This window comes from Myxine glutinosa, chromosome 10, assembly GCF_964187855.1.
Source record: "Myxine glutinosa chromosome 10, kmMyxGlut1.1, whole genome shotgun sequence".
Taxonomy (NCBI): Eukaryota; Metazoa; Chordata; class Myxini; order Myxiniformes; family Myxinidae; genus Myxine; species Myxine glutinosa.
Genome location: NC_136270.1, coordinates 41,502,125 through 41,519,732, shown reverse-complemented (window position 1 = coordinate 41,519,732; position 17,608 = coordinate 41,502,125). Strand labels below are relative to the sequence as shown.

General features: G+C 45.1%; 1 protein-coding gene across 6 annotated transcripts in view; it reads right to left on the bottom strand.

Annotated features, from left to right (window-relative positions):
• The window catches only part of USP7 (ubiquitin specific peptidase 7), a 240,151-nt gene that overhangs the window by 175,554 nt on the left and 46,989 nt on the right, over positions 1–17,608 (bottom strand). For all 6 annotated transcript variants that reach the window (XM_068127513.2, XM_068127517.2, XM_068127516.2 and 3 more), the window contains exon 3: positions 4,502–4,700. In XM_068127513.2, coding sequence (XP_067983614.1) covers positions 4,502–4,700 — 199 coding nt within the window. The remainder of the gene's footprint in view (positions 1–4,501; positions 4,701–17,608) is intronic.

Here is a 17,608-nt window from a genome sequence, read left to right as displayed (position 1 = left end):
GGCCGGTCCAAGAGTAGGCCGGTCCAAGAGTAGGCAGGTCCAAGAGTAGGCAGGTCCAAGAGTAGGCAGGTCCAGTCGCAGGTCCCACGGCAGCCCAACAGTAGGCCCCAAGGCAGGCCCAACACGAGAGGGTAGGAGTAGGCAAGTTCACGAGTAGGCCCCAAGGCAGGCCCAACAATAGGCCCCAGGGCAGGCCCAACAGTAGGCCCCAAGGCAGGCCCAGCTCGAGAGGGTAGGAATAGGCAAGTCCATGAGTAGGCACCAAGGCAGGCCCAATAGTAGGCCCCAGGGCAGGCCCAACAGTAGGCCCCAAGGCAGGCCCAGCACGAGAGGGTCAGAGTAGGCAAGTCCACGAGTTAGATCAACGTCACCCTTCAGGTGGAGAGATTGCAGCTGGACACTTTACAAACCCCGAAAAAGCACTCTGCCATAAGCCATCCTCCAGAATGGCCACTCACTCCTCTGAATCACCTTCCTGGCCACTCCCCTGCCCCACAGCCAATCATAGGCTTTATACACATGGACCAAACCACTTGGTCTAACTCACAGGGGGGGTGTGGGGGAAGGAAGAAGAAAAAGGTCACAAACCGTAACATACACCACAGGAACTCCTTCAGAATTTGTGGGTGTTTTTACTTTCCCATATTGACCAACTTCAGTCAATGGCTGCAGTCAGCATCTGCACAGACAAGAGCAGAGTCCTTTCTTGCTCTTATTTCTGCCTGGCGTTGTCTCTTCACTCCTCAGAGCCTGCGTACCTTCTGGCAAAGACTTCCAATATCGCCGTTTTGTCACCATTGTACACCTGTGCTAAACTCAGCCCTGATTCATTCATAATACTGTTTAGTTTCCGTCGGAATGGCTCCACACTTTCAACGTCACCAATTAACTCTTAAAGCCTTTACATACATTTTCTTGTTGAAAATGTTGTGTCTTTCCCAAAAGCACCACAACCATCCACTGCTCGCAACAAAACTTGGGATGCCAAATGTACAGTCACGTGAAAAAGTAAGTACACCACATGTAAAGTTTTGCCTTTTTCAACATATTTCAACATACAGCTATTTGATCTTCATTTCAACAATATTGATAGATAAAGGTGACATAATATAACAAATATCATGAAACATTTACATTTTGTAGTCCATTGTATAATTTAAATAAACATAAATGCAAATTTCGCATGTGGAAAAGGTAAGTACACCCTTGGCTCTAATAGGTGGCATTGCCCCCTTTGGCAGAAACAACATCAAGTAGGCGTTTCTTATAACTGTCTACCAGTCTCTGACATCGACTGGGAGAAATTTTTTCCCACTACTCCATGCAGAATTCTTTCAGCTGAATTCTTTCAGTTTGAGGGGTTTCTTGCATGCACAGCTCATTTCAAATCCCCCCACAACATCTCGATGGGATTTAGATCCGGGCGTTGACTTGGCCATTCCGGAACCCTCCATTTCTTTCTTTTCAGCCATTCCTTGGTGGATTTACTGGTATGTTTAGGGTCATTGTCATGTTGCAAGGTCCACCTTCGATTGAGCTTCAACTCTCCGACAGATGGCCTCACATTATCCTCAAGCACCCTCTGGTACAATGAAGAATTCATAGTGGATTTGATGATGGTGAGCTGCCCAGGCCCTGATGCAGCAAAGCTGCCCCAAACCATAATATTTCCACCACCATGCTTTACAGTTGGTATCAGGTTCTTGTGGTCAAATGCTGTCTTTGGTTTTTGCCAAACATGTCTTCTGGTACTGTGGCCAAATAGCTCTACCTTTGAATCATCTGTCCAGAGCACATTGTTCCAGAAATTCTGGTCTTTGCCTTGGTGTTCATTGGCAAACTTTAGTCTTGCCCTGATGTTCTTTCTGGACAGCAAAGGTTTCCTCCTAGCACACCTCCCATGTAGATCAAATTTGTGCAGCCTCTTTCTAATGGTAGACTCGTGCACTTTGACATCAACAGTGGCAAGAGCTACCTGTAGGTCCCGTGATGACATTCTGGGGTTCTCAGACTTCTTTCAGCATCTTGCGGTCTGCTCTCGGGCTGAACTTGCTGGGGCGGCCTGGCCTGAACAAGTTGGCAGTTTTTTGGAATCTTCTCCACTTGCAGATGATCTTCCGGACAGTCAAATGATTGATTTCAAATTGTTTGGAGATCTTTTAAAATCCCTTCCCAGACTCGTAGGCATCTATAACCTTCTTTCTGAAGGCCTCAGAGAGCTCTTTTGATCTAGGCATGGTGACGCCACACACTTCAACAACAAAGAGCAAACCAAACGAAATGTCTGACGTTTAAATAAGACAGGTTCCTCCACGATCCTCTCTACCGATGTTCTAATCATTTGCACCTGAGCTGGTGCACCTGATTCTAATTTTAGGTATTTGAAGTAGTGATAAATGTATGGGTGTACTTACTTTTTCCACATGCGAAATTTGCATTTATGTTTATTTAAATTATACAATGTACTACAAAATGTAAATGTTTCATGATATTTGTTGTATGAAATCACCTTTATCTATCAATATTGTTGAAATGAAGATCAAATAGCTGTATGTTGAAATATGTTGAAAAAGTCAAAACTTTACATGGGGTGTACTTACTTTTTCACGTGACTGTATAGCGAGTCTTTCGGTGACAGACTGAAGCTCAATGCCACAAACACCAACATCACTCAAACGCCGCTGGAAATACCACTTGTAAATGGCTTCTTCCAGTTGTATATCCTTAGGCTGTTTTTCAAAGTTTTTCTTGTTAACAGAGTTCTACCGGAATCGACATCAAACTTGGAAGAAAACTCTTCAGTACCTCCGCCAACTGCGAGGGACGGAGGGTTATGTTTTAACCCCTGTCTGTTTGTTTATTTGTGTGCAGCATATCACAAAATGTTGTCGACAAATTCAGCCAAAACTTCGTGGATAGGATAGGTGTGTGACAAGGACAGATGTATTCAATTTTGGTGAATCTCCGAATTGGGTTCCGGATACAAGACTTTTAAAATTATTAAAATGATTCTTCACTACTGAGAGATGAGACCAAAGATATAGAGCATATTTCAAAAATGTATCGGGCCTGATACGTTCGACTTGATCAGGTATTGCATGGAAGAGGTATGCACTCTACCAAGTGCCCTTCTAGTTTTGTCTTTGTTTTTCTTAATATCAGACACTTTGTTTAGATATGCCGAATTCCTCCACGATCCTTATTCCCGCCAAGCCACTTTCAGGTTTCTCTTATTTTAAACTTGTCTGCAACAGTTATTGACATGTTTTTGTTCTCCTTCACTATTTCTATTCTTTGAACCCATTTGAAACACTTTACATGGCACTAAAATTTAGAAAAAGGGAAGAAAAAAAATCATCAGAGCTCGACACTGCTCAGCAGATAAACACCAACTGACGCCACACCAGCAGTTACCAGACTTGTCTGGATTATCCAAAGGTTTCACTACTCAGCTCGGTTTCACTGCAGTCTCTGCTTTTGTTTTGTCACCATGTTGCTAAACATACAAAACTATCCCCATCAGGGGTGATATACTTGTTCAGTGTTATCTTGTTTGAGTACGAGTGGAAAGGACTGTTCCCAAGTGCTATGTCTGAAAGTCGTAACGGCTACAGCATTAAGTGACCTTGCTATAGTGTGGTGGTGAGCTCACGCCTGGTTTTTGTTGTTTTATTTGTACACAAAATCCTCAACTCGTTTCTTGTATCAATTACAAGATTGAGCATCGATATTGCCTACAAAAACGAGACACAATTCGACGTCGCAACGTCAACCGATATGCCTCTGCCCACATCAGGTCTTTGCTTACTCTAACTTTGACCACCTTAAGACCATTGGATCTCAAAATATAATCTGTACATGTATTTAGTTTAGTTCAAATCCCATAGCCAATGGTATCCCATTAACAGGAGTTTTAATGTGACCTCAGACGTATGACCTATTGATGCCACAACCTAATCAGTTCATCTTTGTATCATCATGTATACCTATACCAACCAGGTTTAGTCAGAATCCCATCACTGGTTCACAAGTTAGCGAAGTAACAGAATTAATACGTAAAGGGACCTTTGACCTTTTTACACCATAATATTTGCAGTTGATCTTTACATCATTATACATACTTGTACCAAGTTTGACTTAGATCCCTTCAGCTGTTCTTAAGTTAACACAGCAACAAAAACCTATCACGTACGCATGTCGGACGGACAACACAAAAACATAATGCCTCTGGCGACTTCATCGCAAAGGCATGAAAAAACGTTGCATTTTTCTTGTTGTTTAAGGGGGGACAGGGGGCGGGATGCTTTTTTCAGGATTGTTGGACAAATTGAACCCTCCTTTTTTGGGGAGCAGAGGTGAGGGTGTGAGGAAGGAAGGGGAAATGCAGGACACACATTAGTGATCATTTCCATTTCTTAATGCCTCTGCTGATGGCAAAATTACGCTGAGTGCCAGCTATCAAATAAGGGCAAAACAACCAAAGCTGGGCTGGTAAACTTACGTAGACTCAGATTCAGCATTGCATTGGAGAAAGAAACCCAAGGTCTTCTGATTTGGCCTTTCCTGGTGTGTCCGTGGCATCACCATAATCTTCCAGGGCAGGTTACGGATGAAGTACGCCGGACTTAGTAATGTGTCAGATAGCTTGCTGAATCTCTCCACCGTGAATTGAAACGTAGCTTCAGAGCGCCAACTGGTGTCTGTGATGCAGAAAGATACATGCATAAATATATACATATATATATATATATGTACATATAAATGAATCTTACTATAATTCAACAAATGTCCGTCTATCCTTTCGAAGGTACCGCAAAAACGGCTCAACTGATCGCAACGATATTTTGGGTGGGCATTCCTAGGACCCCTGGGAGTAAAATAGGCTATATTGTTTTTCCAAGTTTTCCAATTTTCCAAAACACGATGGAATAATATTTATCGATATGAACAGTGATGTAGCTTTTATTGAAATTCGACAAATACTGTTTAGATTTTGATGGCAATTATGAACCTGCCGCGAATGCGGAAGTGGACAGATGACGGAAATGCGCAGGTTTGATAACATCCAAATACAACCGTCATTCAATCGTAATGTTAAATTATTGTTAAACGTTAATCATGTCAATCGTTTTGTTAAAGTATCAATTGATGATTGGAATTGAGTGAATACAATTATGATTTTGAATTCGTAATTGTATTCACCCAACCGTACGGAACTTCACATCAGGATTTAAATATTTGTTTATGTCACGAATGTTGTTAAAAGTTTATTTTTTATATTAATGTTATTTAATAATAATAATAATAATAATAATTCATTTATTTTGTATAGTGCTTTTCAAGTAGCCCAAAGGCGCTTTGACAGAGTGGAAAACATAATGCATAACAATACATGAAAACAACAATTGCAAAAAGACAAGAATCAATAGGGAAATATTTAAAGCAAAAGGAGGGAGAAGGAGAGGAGATAGTCAGGGGTTAAATGCTGTGGGTTGAATGTTGAATGCAGTGTTGAACAGGTGGGTCTTTAGTGATGTTTTGAATGTGGTGAGTGAGGAGGAGTCTCTGATGGTGTGAGGTAGTGAGTTCCAGAGGGTGTGAGTAGTGATGGAGAAGGCCCTGTCCCCCCAGGATCTGAATTTGGTCCGGATGGAGGGGGTCAGGAGGTTGGTACCAGCAGAGCGGAGGTTGCGGGTGGGAGTGTGTCTGGAGAGGAGGTCAGCCAGGTAGGATGGGGCCAGGTTATGGAGGGCTTTGTATGTCAAGAGGAGGATTTTGTACTGGATTCTCTGGGGGGTGGGGAGCCAGTGAAGCTTGTAAAGGACGGGGGTGATGTGGTCACGGGTCCGGGAATGGGTGAGTAGACGGGCAGCGGAGTTCTGAATGTATTGGAGTTTATTGGTGATTTTTGAGGGTGAACCATAGAGGAGGCTATTGCAGTAGTCGGACTGTCAATCGTTGCAGTATTTAATTTGTGATTGGAGTTATGCTGTTTGGAATGAAAAAAGATATCAAGTTCAAGTGAATGACGACATGCCGTGATGGTTTCTACTTTCTGAACGTGAATTCGCGGATCGCCATATGCAGATTCGCCATTGACTGAGTATGTTACAAATGTACCCGTTTGTTTGCGAACGGGTACGTTTTTCATGGAAGTCCTTCACGAACTTGCTGTCCATGTCTGACGTGTGACTGAAGGTGCTACAGGAATGTGGAATTTATTGGTTTCATGCTTCAGCATTCGCTACATTCTAGAATAAAATGTGATGGACATGGAAGGAGCACACAAAATTATACATATTAATACTTCTGAAAGCAACATAAAAAATACCGTTATGTTTATGTTATGTTGTTACGTTTATGGGAGGTAGGCAATGGAATATAGTAGGCCAGGTAAAACACACCTACCATGCACTCCACACCGAAAACAAACATTAAATGAAAGTAACCGGAACAAGACACTGCACAATAACGCTGGCGCCGCCACCTGCCACATCGCAACATCAAGCAGGCAGGCCCGCGAGGCCACGCCCTGAGGGGTGGTGATTGGTCCGGTATTGTCGAGCGATGAGAGGTACCCGCTGATAGGTGCACGCATGAGGATCGTCGGATGACGTCAGAGCCTTGAGAACAAAAGACTTGGGGCCGGACATATTATTCTCTTGCGCCAGGGACATTGATGAGAGTGGTCACATTCGTTGTTCTCTCTCTCTCTCTCCGGGCTGGCCTACATTACGAGCAGTCGTGCCTCCTGGGTCCTGGATTTGGTGGCGAGCAGACATGGACATTTTAGCTCTTGCGTTGGGACATTGGTGCCATGCAGTCACAGTTGTTCTCTCTTGGGTGCTGGCTTTGGTGACGAACGGCCGCATATACATCTCTCTCGGCATCTGGATTTCATCATGAACAGTCAAGTCCCGACATTTAGTCCTCTTGCACCAGGGACATTGCAAGCGAACGGTCACATATACGGTGCTCTATTGCATTGGGTCCTCGTTGTGTGCGGTTGGAGATCGGGCTCGCTCTTGGCGGTGGCATTCGCACATCACACCCTCTCATTTCCTGGTGTTCGTGAAAGGCGGACGCAATCGTGCATTTTGTCTTCATGGTCCCTGGTGGATTTTGGCTTTTGTCATCCTCACACTCTCACTATGTCTCTCCGAAAAGACCATCTGGAAAACCCTCCCAACTACTTTCTCAACAATGCTCTCCAAGAAGTTCTGTCACTCGAGCTTTTGGGTTTCGCTATCTGCAATGATCTTTCCTGGGAAAACGACATTTCCAAGCTGGCCTCCAAACCCAGTCAACCACTGGGCATCCTCCGTCGTGTGAAGTCCTTCCTTGGCACACCTGAGCTCCTCACCACATACAAAGCTTTCATCTGCAGCTTGATGGAATAGGACTCTACCCTCTGGGCTGGTGCTCCTGCCTCACAACTAAATCAGGTACACGCCGTTGAAACCAAAGCTTTCGGGATGGAAGCCGATTCTGAGGGCCTTTCACTCGCTCACCACAGGCAGGTTGGTGGTCTTTCTGTCTTCTACCGACGACTCTCCGGCCGAGCACCCCCAGCTCTGTCTCCCAAATGTTCCTTCAGGTCGCACAAGATCTGCCAGTAACCCTCTTCTGGTGAAACTGCCAAAATCAAGACTCTCTGCCCACCTTCACTCTTTCATTCATATTTTCTCCAGCCTCTGGAACAAACTCCCACACTCTTTTCAATCCCACTCCTCCCTCCAGGTCTCCAAAACAGCTGTTCACAACCATCTCTTATTCCCCATCCAAAACCTTGATCTTTTCTCACCCTGTCAATTCACCCCAGAACCACCTTTTTGAAATACCGGCTTCTTTACCGGAGGTCCTAGTAGTGTCCATTTGTTTTATACCTCTCCCACACCCTTTCCCCTGACCCTCTCCCTCCCATCTTGTCTCCTGCTCCATTTATTATACGTTTTATGTGTCCGTTTATGGTTTTTGTAATTAATGTTAGCTCTTACACGAGCTTCGCTCTTGTATCCAAAAAAATAAAAAATAAAAACGAACTTCCTCTACTGGTAGTGTGGCCAATGTGTGCCTCTCAAACAATCTTTTAGTCTCCTCACCCTGTTTAGACTGGAGGGCCCCAAGGCAGTGTTCTGAGCGTAGTCCTATCCGTAATCCTAATCTTCATTAACGATCGCTCTGACCCTCTGGAAAATCCCCTTTATTTGCTGACGACTTCACCCTCTGCCGTGACATCGCACATCGTTCAGACAGACAGGCAGCAGCCTCTTCCCTCTCTTCAGACCTTGATGAAATAACAAGCTGGTCAAACACTTGGAATACCTCTTTCAATCCTGACAAATCTCACACTGTTACCCTCACTCTGTCTCCGAAAGGACTGTTTAATACTCCTGCCCACACCCCCTTCTACTTTCTTAACAGCCCTCTTGAGGAAGTTCAGTCACTCAAACTCTTGGTTGTCACCATCAGCCATGATCTTCCTTGGGCATAGCATATTTCAAAGTTGGCATCCAAAGCCAGCCGCCAACTGGGCAACCTCCATTGTGTAAGCTTTTTCATGGCACATCGAAACATTGATTTATTGGAATCTCCTTCAATGAAGTCGAGTTTATTGGCCCATCACTTCATCAGACAGGTTTTTTTTTTTGGTTTTGTATACTGAATCGAGGTGTTGAACCCTGGTGTTGGACTAGCGGCTAGGGTGTCAGCTTAGGATCCTAGGATCCTGGGTTCGAATCCCGGTCGATCGCTGAATTAACGCCAGGGGGGTTGACTCAGCCTGTCATCCTTCCGAGGTCGGCAAATTGAGGACCAGTTCACTGGTAATTCCCTGTTTGTCGTTAAAGGCGGCAAAAAGGGTTGGCGTCAGGAAGGGCATCTGGCCGTAAAACATTGCTTCAAAAAGGGGACCGAAAAACAACAACAACCACGGTTCCCGAAAAAGGCCAACCCCCGCTTGCGGGGAAAAATGGCCTCTAAAGGTGGTTTATACTGAATCGAGGCTCGTGAAAGAGCTAACAATTACTTCACAAACAAATCAACCAGACAAACAAAATATATAAAAAGAGGGAGCGGAAGACAAGATGGGGAGAGAAGGGGAAGCACACAAACACAACATTTGAGAGCAGGGAGATGTGTGGGCGGGAGAGGGCTTGGGGGGAGGAGGCGTGGGAGGGGGGGTAGAAGTATAAAACACAAGGACACCAAGGACTTCCAGGACAGAAGTTGGTATTTCAAAAAAGTGGAATTGGGGTGAAATTAGTGGGGGTAGAAAAGATCAAGGTTTTGGATGGGGGAAGATAAGAGATGGTGGTGAACAGCTGTTTTAAAGACCTGGAGGGTGGAGTGGGATTGAAGAGAGTGAGGGAGTTTGTTCCAGAGGCGGGAGAAAAGAGGAATGAAGGAGTGAAGGTGAGCAGAGAGTCTTGATTTTGGCAGTTTAACCATAAGAGGGTTGCAGGCAGATCTTGTGCGACCTGTAGGAATATTTGAGGGGCAGAGCCCAGAGAGAGCTGGGGGGGGGGGGGGGCAAGGCCAGAGAGGAGTCGCTAGAAGACGGAAAGACCACCAACCTGCCTGCGGTGAGTGAGTGAGTGAGAGGCCCTTGGAGTTAGCTTCATCGCGGGAGATTCCAATGATTCTGAATGCTTTGGTTTCAACAGCGTGAAGACGAGCTAGGTGTGAGGCAGGAGCACCAGCTCAGAGGGGAGAGCAGTATTCCATTGAGCTGCGGATGAAAGAATTGTATGTGGTGAGGCGCTCAGGTGTGCCAAGGAAGGACTTCGCATGACGGAGGCTGCCCAGTCGGCGACTGGCTTTGGAGGCCAGATTTGAAATGTGGTTTTCCCAGGAAAGATAATGGCAGATAGTGAGACCCAAGGTTGTTGGTGTCTGTCTTCCACCACCTCCTTTATGGTCACGAACCTTCTGCTCTTTCTGTGCTTTCCCCCTCCCAGGTTTCTGCAGGGCACACATTGTCCACCATCAACCCCCTTCTGGAGAAACTCCCAAAACCCAGTCACTGTTCACCTCCACTCATTTGTTCCTCTTTTTCCCACTTGTGGAACCAACCTCCACATTCTCTTCAATCTCATTCTTTCCTCCAGGGCTTGAAAACAGCTGTGCTTCACCATCTCAAATTGTCCCCCAATCCAAAACCATGATATGTTCTAACCTTGTTGACCGCCTTCCCCTCCCACGCCCACCTCCTTCCAAAACGTTTTCCTTTTTTTAATGAGTGTTTATTTCTGTATTAATTTTGTCCACCCCATGTGTCCTCCCATACCCCTCATTCCTCCCCACACCCTTCGTTTGTTCATGTCTCCCTATATTTTGTCCTTCACCTCTGCAGTTGGTTTTTCCTCACCTCACTTTACTGTTCCTTTTACTCTGTTGCATCCTTAACTGTTCAATGTTCCAACTCTTCCACGAGCCTTGACACTGTAAATATAAAAATAAACAGCAATTTTAAAAATGGCATCTCCAAAAGCAACTCCATTTACAATGGCATTAGTATGACTGCTAGATTTCCAGCTGCTTTGTGAGCATTTTCATTGCAAAACAAATTTGAGTTTCGTCAAGATACCCATTGAGTCGTGAGTAGATGTATACGGTAGGTTTCAGGCCAGGGCACCCTCCACACCCTCCCCACATTCCCCACATCCTCCTTACTCCCAAACCGAAACTGCCTCAACCCAAAAAACAGGAAGTGACTCACCACAAACCGGAAGTGACCAATTAATTATTTGTTTTCAGATTTTCACGATTTTCTCGATTTTCCCAATTTTTCAGATTTCACAATTTTCAAAAAAAAAAAAAAATGATTTTCAAAATTTCTGATTTGTCAGATTTCACGATTTTCTCGAATTTCCTAAAATTTCCAAAATTTCACTAAAATAATCATAAAACTAAAAAATTGATTTTTCGTTTAACAGGATGAGAATTATAATACAAATGAATAACTTAAATGAAAAAATAGATATTATTAACATTGATAATGAAATAATTAATAAATTTAACATGGAATTTGATGTACTTCATGGAAAATTAGATAGGATAAAAGATTTAATTGTAACTTATAATGAAACATCAGGTGATATCAAAACAAATATTGCAAAAATTGAACAAACATAACAGAATATTAATCAGGATAAAATGTTTTACATTGTAAGGATAGGATTATTGACACATGAATCTTACTATAATTCACCATATGTCTGTCCGTCTGTTCGAAGGTACCGCAAAAACGGATGAACCGATCAAAACGATATTTTGTGGGTAATCCTGGGATCTCCAGGAGTAAAATAGGCGATTTAGTTTTTCCAATTTCAGCTTTGGTCTCCAGTATTCTCAGGTTTGGACTCCCGCATAACATTCACGTTCGCATAACGTTCATTGTGACGATGTTCTCATTGTGACGATGTATGTGTGCACGGTAGTGTTTGACGTGACGGTGTGAACGTAATTTTTTTTTTTTTTTTGTATACAAGATCGAGGCTCGTGAAAGAGCGAACATTAATCACACAGAAAGACAGACACACAAAACAAATAACATCGGGAGCGGTAGACAAGATGGGGAGAGAGGGGGAAGGACACAAACACAACATTTGAGAGCAGGGAGACATCGAGAGAACTGTGGGAGGGAGAGGGCTTTGGGGGGAAGGCATGGGAAGGGGGGGGGGGGGAGGGAGAGGTATAAAACATATGGACACTGCCAAGACTTCCAGGAAAGAAGTTGGAATTTCAAACAAGGTGGATCTGGGGTGAATTAGTGGGGGTAGAAAAGATCAAGGTTTTGGATGGGGGAAGATAAGAGATGGTGGTGAACAGCTGTTTTGAAGACCTGGAGGGAGGAGTGTGATTGAAGTGAGTGTGGGAGTTTGTTCCAGAGGCGGGAGAAAAGAGGAATGAAAGAGTGAAGGTGAGCAGAGAGCCGAGATTTCGGCAGTTTAACCATCAGAGGGTGGCTGGCAGATCTTGTGCGACCTGTAGGAATATTTGGGGGACAGAGCACAGAGAGAGCTGGGGGAGCAAGGCCGGAGAGGAGTCGGTAGAAGACAGAAAGACCACCTACCTGCCTGCGGTGAGTGAGTGAAAGGCCCTCAGAGATAGCTTCATCGCGGGAGATTCCAATGATTCTGAAAGCTTTGGATTCAACAGCGTGAAGCTGAGCCAGGTGTGAGGCAGGAGCACCAGCCCATAGGGGAGAACAGTATTCCATTGAGCTGCGGATGAAAGCCTTGTATGTGGTGAGGAGCTCAGGTGTGCCTAGGAAGGACTTCGCACGACGGAGGATGCCCAGTCGGCAACTGGCTTTGGAGGCCAGCTTGGAAATGTGGTTTTCCCAAGAAAGATCATGGCAGATGGTGAGACCCAAAAGCTTGAGCGACAGAACTTCTTGGAGAGGATTGTTGAGAAAGTAGATGGGAGGGTTGTCCAGTCGATCTTTTCGGAGAGACATAGTAAGAGTGTGAGATTTGTCAGGATTGAAAGACATGTTCCACATGTTTGACCAGTCTGTGATTTTGTCCAGGTCTTCAGAGAGTGAGGAGGCTGCAGACTGCCGATCTGAGGGAAGAGGAATGGAGTGGCAGAGAGTGGAGTCATCAGCAAAGAGATACAGAGGATTTTCCAGAGAGTCGGAGAGATCATTGATAAAGACCAGAAAAAGCACAGGGCCCAGCACACTGCCTTGGGGAACTCCAGCCTGAACGGGAAGGGGAGATGAGAGAAATCCATTCAGGGCCACACGTTGACTACGACCAGAGAGGAAGTCCGCAAGCCATGCATGGAGATTTCCATGGATACCATAGGAGGAGAGTTTGGTGAGCAGAGCTGGGTGCCAGACCGTATCGAAGGCACGTGATATGTCAAGGGAGACAGCTCTGATTTCCTGTTTGGCATTGAGGACCTCCATCCATTGTTGAGACAGCAGAAGCAGCATGTCCAGAGTAGAGTGACCTGGTCTGAAACCAAATTGATGATCAGAGATCAAGCCATTGGAGAAGAGGAAAGATTTCATATCCGAAGCAATGATGGATTCCATGACTTTGCTGATAATTGGGAGCAGGCTGATTGGTCTGTAGTTGCAAGGATCTGTTTTTGCACCTTTTTTGTGTAAAGCGGTAATGTTTGCTTATTTCCAGGATGCTGGCAGATGACATTGAGCAAAAGATAGGGTGAAAAGAACAGAGAGAGGGTGAGATAGAGCGGCAGAGCAGGATTTTAGGACCCGTGGGCTGATGCCATCTGGTCCAGTTGCAGAATCAGAGTCGAGGTTTGACAAAAACTCCTCCACCTTGTCAGGAGAGAAGGTCACAGAGTCCAGGAGCAGTTTGGTTCGACTGGGAAAGGTGGGAACAGAGAGAGATGGGTTTGGGACTAAGGATTTTGAGGCAAACACAGAGTTGAGGCATTCGGCTTTGTCACGTGCGATGTCAACTGTGTGGCCATTTGAGGTAAGGGAGGGGATGGAGGGGGAACAAACACCAGAAACGGATTTGACCAGACGCCACCAGGATTTGGAGGAAGGAGACAGGTTTGAGAGTTCATTCTTGAGTGAGGAGAGATAGTGCTTCCTGGCACTCCTGAGGGTAGACACACACTTGTTCCGAGCTTGGTGGAAGGAACTGAGATTTCCTTCAGTTGGATTAGCCTTCCAAAAGGCAAAGGCAAGTTGTTTCAGGGCAACTGCCTCACCACAAGATTCAGTGTACCATGGACGGGAGGAAGGGTAAGACAACTGAAGGCGAGATGGGATAAATCTGTGCATGAGAGAGATCAGTTTGCTTTGGAAGAATTCCCAGTAAGAATTGATGTCAGAGGCAGTGGAGATGGGAGACCAATCCAGACGATTGATGGCTGCTTGAAGACCGTCCCAGTCGGCCTGAGTGAAATGCCAGACTCATGGACGCTGAGGAGGCTCTCTGAGAATGGCCAGAGAGATGTCCACTTTGACAAGCACATGATCGGAAGAACCGATTGGAGCAGAAGAAGAGCAGCATACATTAGCAGGGAAGTTAGTCATAACCAAGTCTAGAAGAGAAGATACTCCATTGGCTGAGATCTGGGTCGGGAAATTGACAGATTGTGTCAATCCCAGTGAGTCACAGAAGTCCTTTGCTGAGGTGCCATGACTGGTGAGAGAGGAACCCACACCCAACCAGGTGGCATGATGACAATTGAAGTCACCACATATGAGGAAGAGAGAGTTGGGATGAGTGGATAGAAGTTGGTCCATGTTGTCGGACAGTGAAATGTAGATGGAGTCATCACTGTTTGGGGGACGGTACAGAACACATATGAACAAAAGGTGGGAGCGGAGAGGAAGCCGTAGCCAGAGGTACTCCTGGGGGTGAGGAGGAGAGAGGGCAGTGCAAGGAGAGTGAGGAAGAGAGTTTTTGATAAAGATAGCCATCCCACCACCAGGCCGAGGCTCAGGTCTATCATACCGGAGGAGGGAGTAACCAGGAAGAGATATTAAGGAATCAGAGACATCTTGAAGGAGGAAAGTCTCTGTTAAGCAGATCAAGTCTGGATTGTCAGAAGCAACCTGTATGGAGAGATCAGTCAGGTTTGAGCGAAGGCCCCGGATGTTTGAGGTCCATACCGTTAATGAAGAGAGAGGGGGAGCATCGGGTACAGGACAGGGGAGGGGAGGAGTAGGGTAAGATGAAGGATGAGAGGGGGAGGTAGGGAGAGCAGTTGTTAGTGTGTCAGCGATTGCAGAAGAGTTCCAAGAAAGGGAAGGATGAGGAGGATGAAAGGTTTGAAGGTGAAGGGATGAGGCACAGTGAGGGGTTGTTTGAGGGGGGGGGGGCAGAGGAAAGAAGAAGGTTGGGGGGGGTGGAGGTATGAGATAGAAGGGAGACGAAGTGGGGAGGAGGCAGCTTTGAGGAGGAGGGGGGAGGAGGGATAATTGGAGAGGAATGGTATGGGGGGAGATTTGAATGGGAGGGGTTGGGGGGGAGTATTGAAGGGGAGGAGTGAGGGGGGAGTTTAGGAGGGGAAGGGCAAGGGGGGAGTTCAGGAGTGGAAGGACAAGGGGGGAGTTCAGGAGTGGAGGGGCAGGGGGGGAGTTTAAGAGTGGCAGGGCAAGGGGGGAGTTCAGGAGTGTAGGTGCAAGGGGAGGGATTTGGATGGGAGGGGCAAGAGGGGAGTTTAGAAAGTGGATGATTAATGAAAGACGAACATTGAAAACAAATTGGGTTTGTTGTGATTTTCAAGTTAGCAATCCGGTTCAGAATGATGGAGGAGGGATGGAATGATTGTGAATTTAGTCCATGTAGTGAGGGAGACGTATAAGATATTGAATTTCTTTTTTTTGAGGTGGAATGAGTTGGAGAGGAAATTGAGAAAAGCCTTTTAAATAGGAAGAAAAACAGCGTGTTGTAAAATATCACTGAGTAAAACACTGAAGGGGAAAGGTAAAACATATTTAAATAATATTAAAACAGAACCGTGAACAATCTTAGGTGCGCAAAAATACCAACGGGGGGAGAGCCGAGAGGGACCACCACGAGTCATGTGAAGGGCAAACGGTCAATCCGTTTCGGATAATTTCGTAATGTTTTTCGTTTCGTAATCCTTTAATGAATGTTTAATGTTTAATGAACGTTTAATGCCCTTCGATATCCGGGGCCGCACGCGCGCTACACTGGACGGGCCAGCGTGTACCTTGCCCTTCGCCACCAGGCTCGGGTAAACCCGCTGAGCCCCATCCGTGATGGGGACTGGGGCTTGAGACAGTGTCCTTCATTAAAAGTACAATAAACGCTGTCTCCATCGATCTTGCCAAGGCCGTAACAGCTATCGGCTCAAAATCCTTTTAACTGTTGATTTGGTACAGTTACACGTATCGGGAATTTGGTACACGTATCGGAAATTTGGTACACGTATCGGGAGTACATACGACATAGCGATTGTGAACACTATTATCGATCACGATTCACGATCACGATCATCACGATCATAGTGTATCGATCACGATTTGAAACACGATGGAATAATATTTACCGATATGAACAGTGATGTGGCTTTTATTGAAATTCTAAAGATACTGTTTAGATTTTGATGATTTGCGTGTGATATGATTCAACGGATGTTTATATGAATCGTTTAAAATAAAACAAGCGTTACGCCAAAGTCCCCCGTCATAGAAGTGATGCGAGTTGACAAAGTGGAAGACAGAAAACATGCTATGATATGATATTTCGCTCACAAGGTTCAGACATACATGGAGGCGGCCATCTTGGATTTTGACGTGGCGACCCAATTTTCAATAGGGTCCTTCCTTATGCCTAGGTACACCCACACACCAGATTAGAAGTTGGTACTTCGCTTATTTTTCAAGATATTTCGCTCACAAGGTTCGAACATATATATGGTGGCGGCCATCTTGTATTTTGAAGTGGCGACCCAATTTTCAATAGCATTCTTCCTTATGCCTAGTTACACCCACACACCAGATTAGAAGTTGGTACTTCACTTATTTTTAAAGATATTCCGCACACAAGGTTCAGACATACATGGCGGCGGCCATCTTGGATTTTGACGTGGCGACCCAATTTTCAATAGGGTTCTTCCTTATGCCTAGGTACACCCACACACCAGATTAGAAGTTGGTACTTCGCTTATTTTTCAAGATATTTCGCTCACAAGGTTCGAACATATATATGGTGGCGGCCATCTTGTATTTTGAAGTGGCGACCCAATTTTCAATAGCATTCTTCCTTGTGCCTAGATACACCCACACACCAGATTAGAAGTTGGTACTTCGCTTATTTTTCAAGATATTCAGCTCACAAGGTTCAGACATACATGGCGTGGGCCATCTTGTATTTTGAAGTGGCGACCCAATTTTCAATAGCATTCTTCCTTGTGCCTAGATACACCCACACACCAGATTAGAAGTTGGTACTTCGCTTATTTTTCAAGATATTCAGCTCACAAGGTTCAGACATACATGGCGGCGGCCATCTTGGATTTTGACGTGGCGCCCCAATTTTCAATATGGTTCTTCCTTATGCCTAGATACACCTACACACCAGATTAGAAGTTGGTACTTCGCTTATTTTTCAAGATATTCCGCTCACAAGGTTCAGACATACATGGCGGTGGCCATCTTGGATTTTGACGTGGGTTGCACCCACACACCAAATTCGAATGCGGTCCTTTGCTTACGCATGCACGCACGCACGCACGTACGCACGCACGGACGGACGGCCACACGGACGGAGGGGAAAACCATAGTCCCCCTTTCGCTCCGCGGTGCGACAGGAACAAAAAACCTTCAATTTCTGATATTTTGTCTTTGCATTTGGGCTTCCCAATTGGAGCCCCACCCATAGGGCGGGTACCGTTGCTCGTATAAATCAATTTTATCTAAACCATTATCACCGATGAATACACATAATCCAATCTTTAAAAAGAAAGCATCTGTAATAAATGAGTTTTTAAATATTGTTAGAGAAATAATAAGGTTAAAATTATGGAATATACCCATTTTATATGAAATTAAACCTATCGCTAATATATGTGTCAGTATCGCTAACTTGTACATTTTGTAAAAATCAAAACTTATCTGATTTTGAAATAACTAACAGAA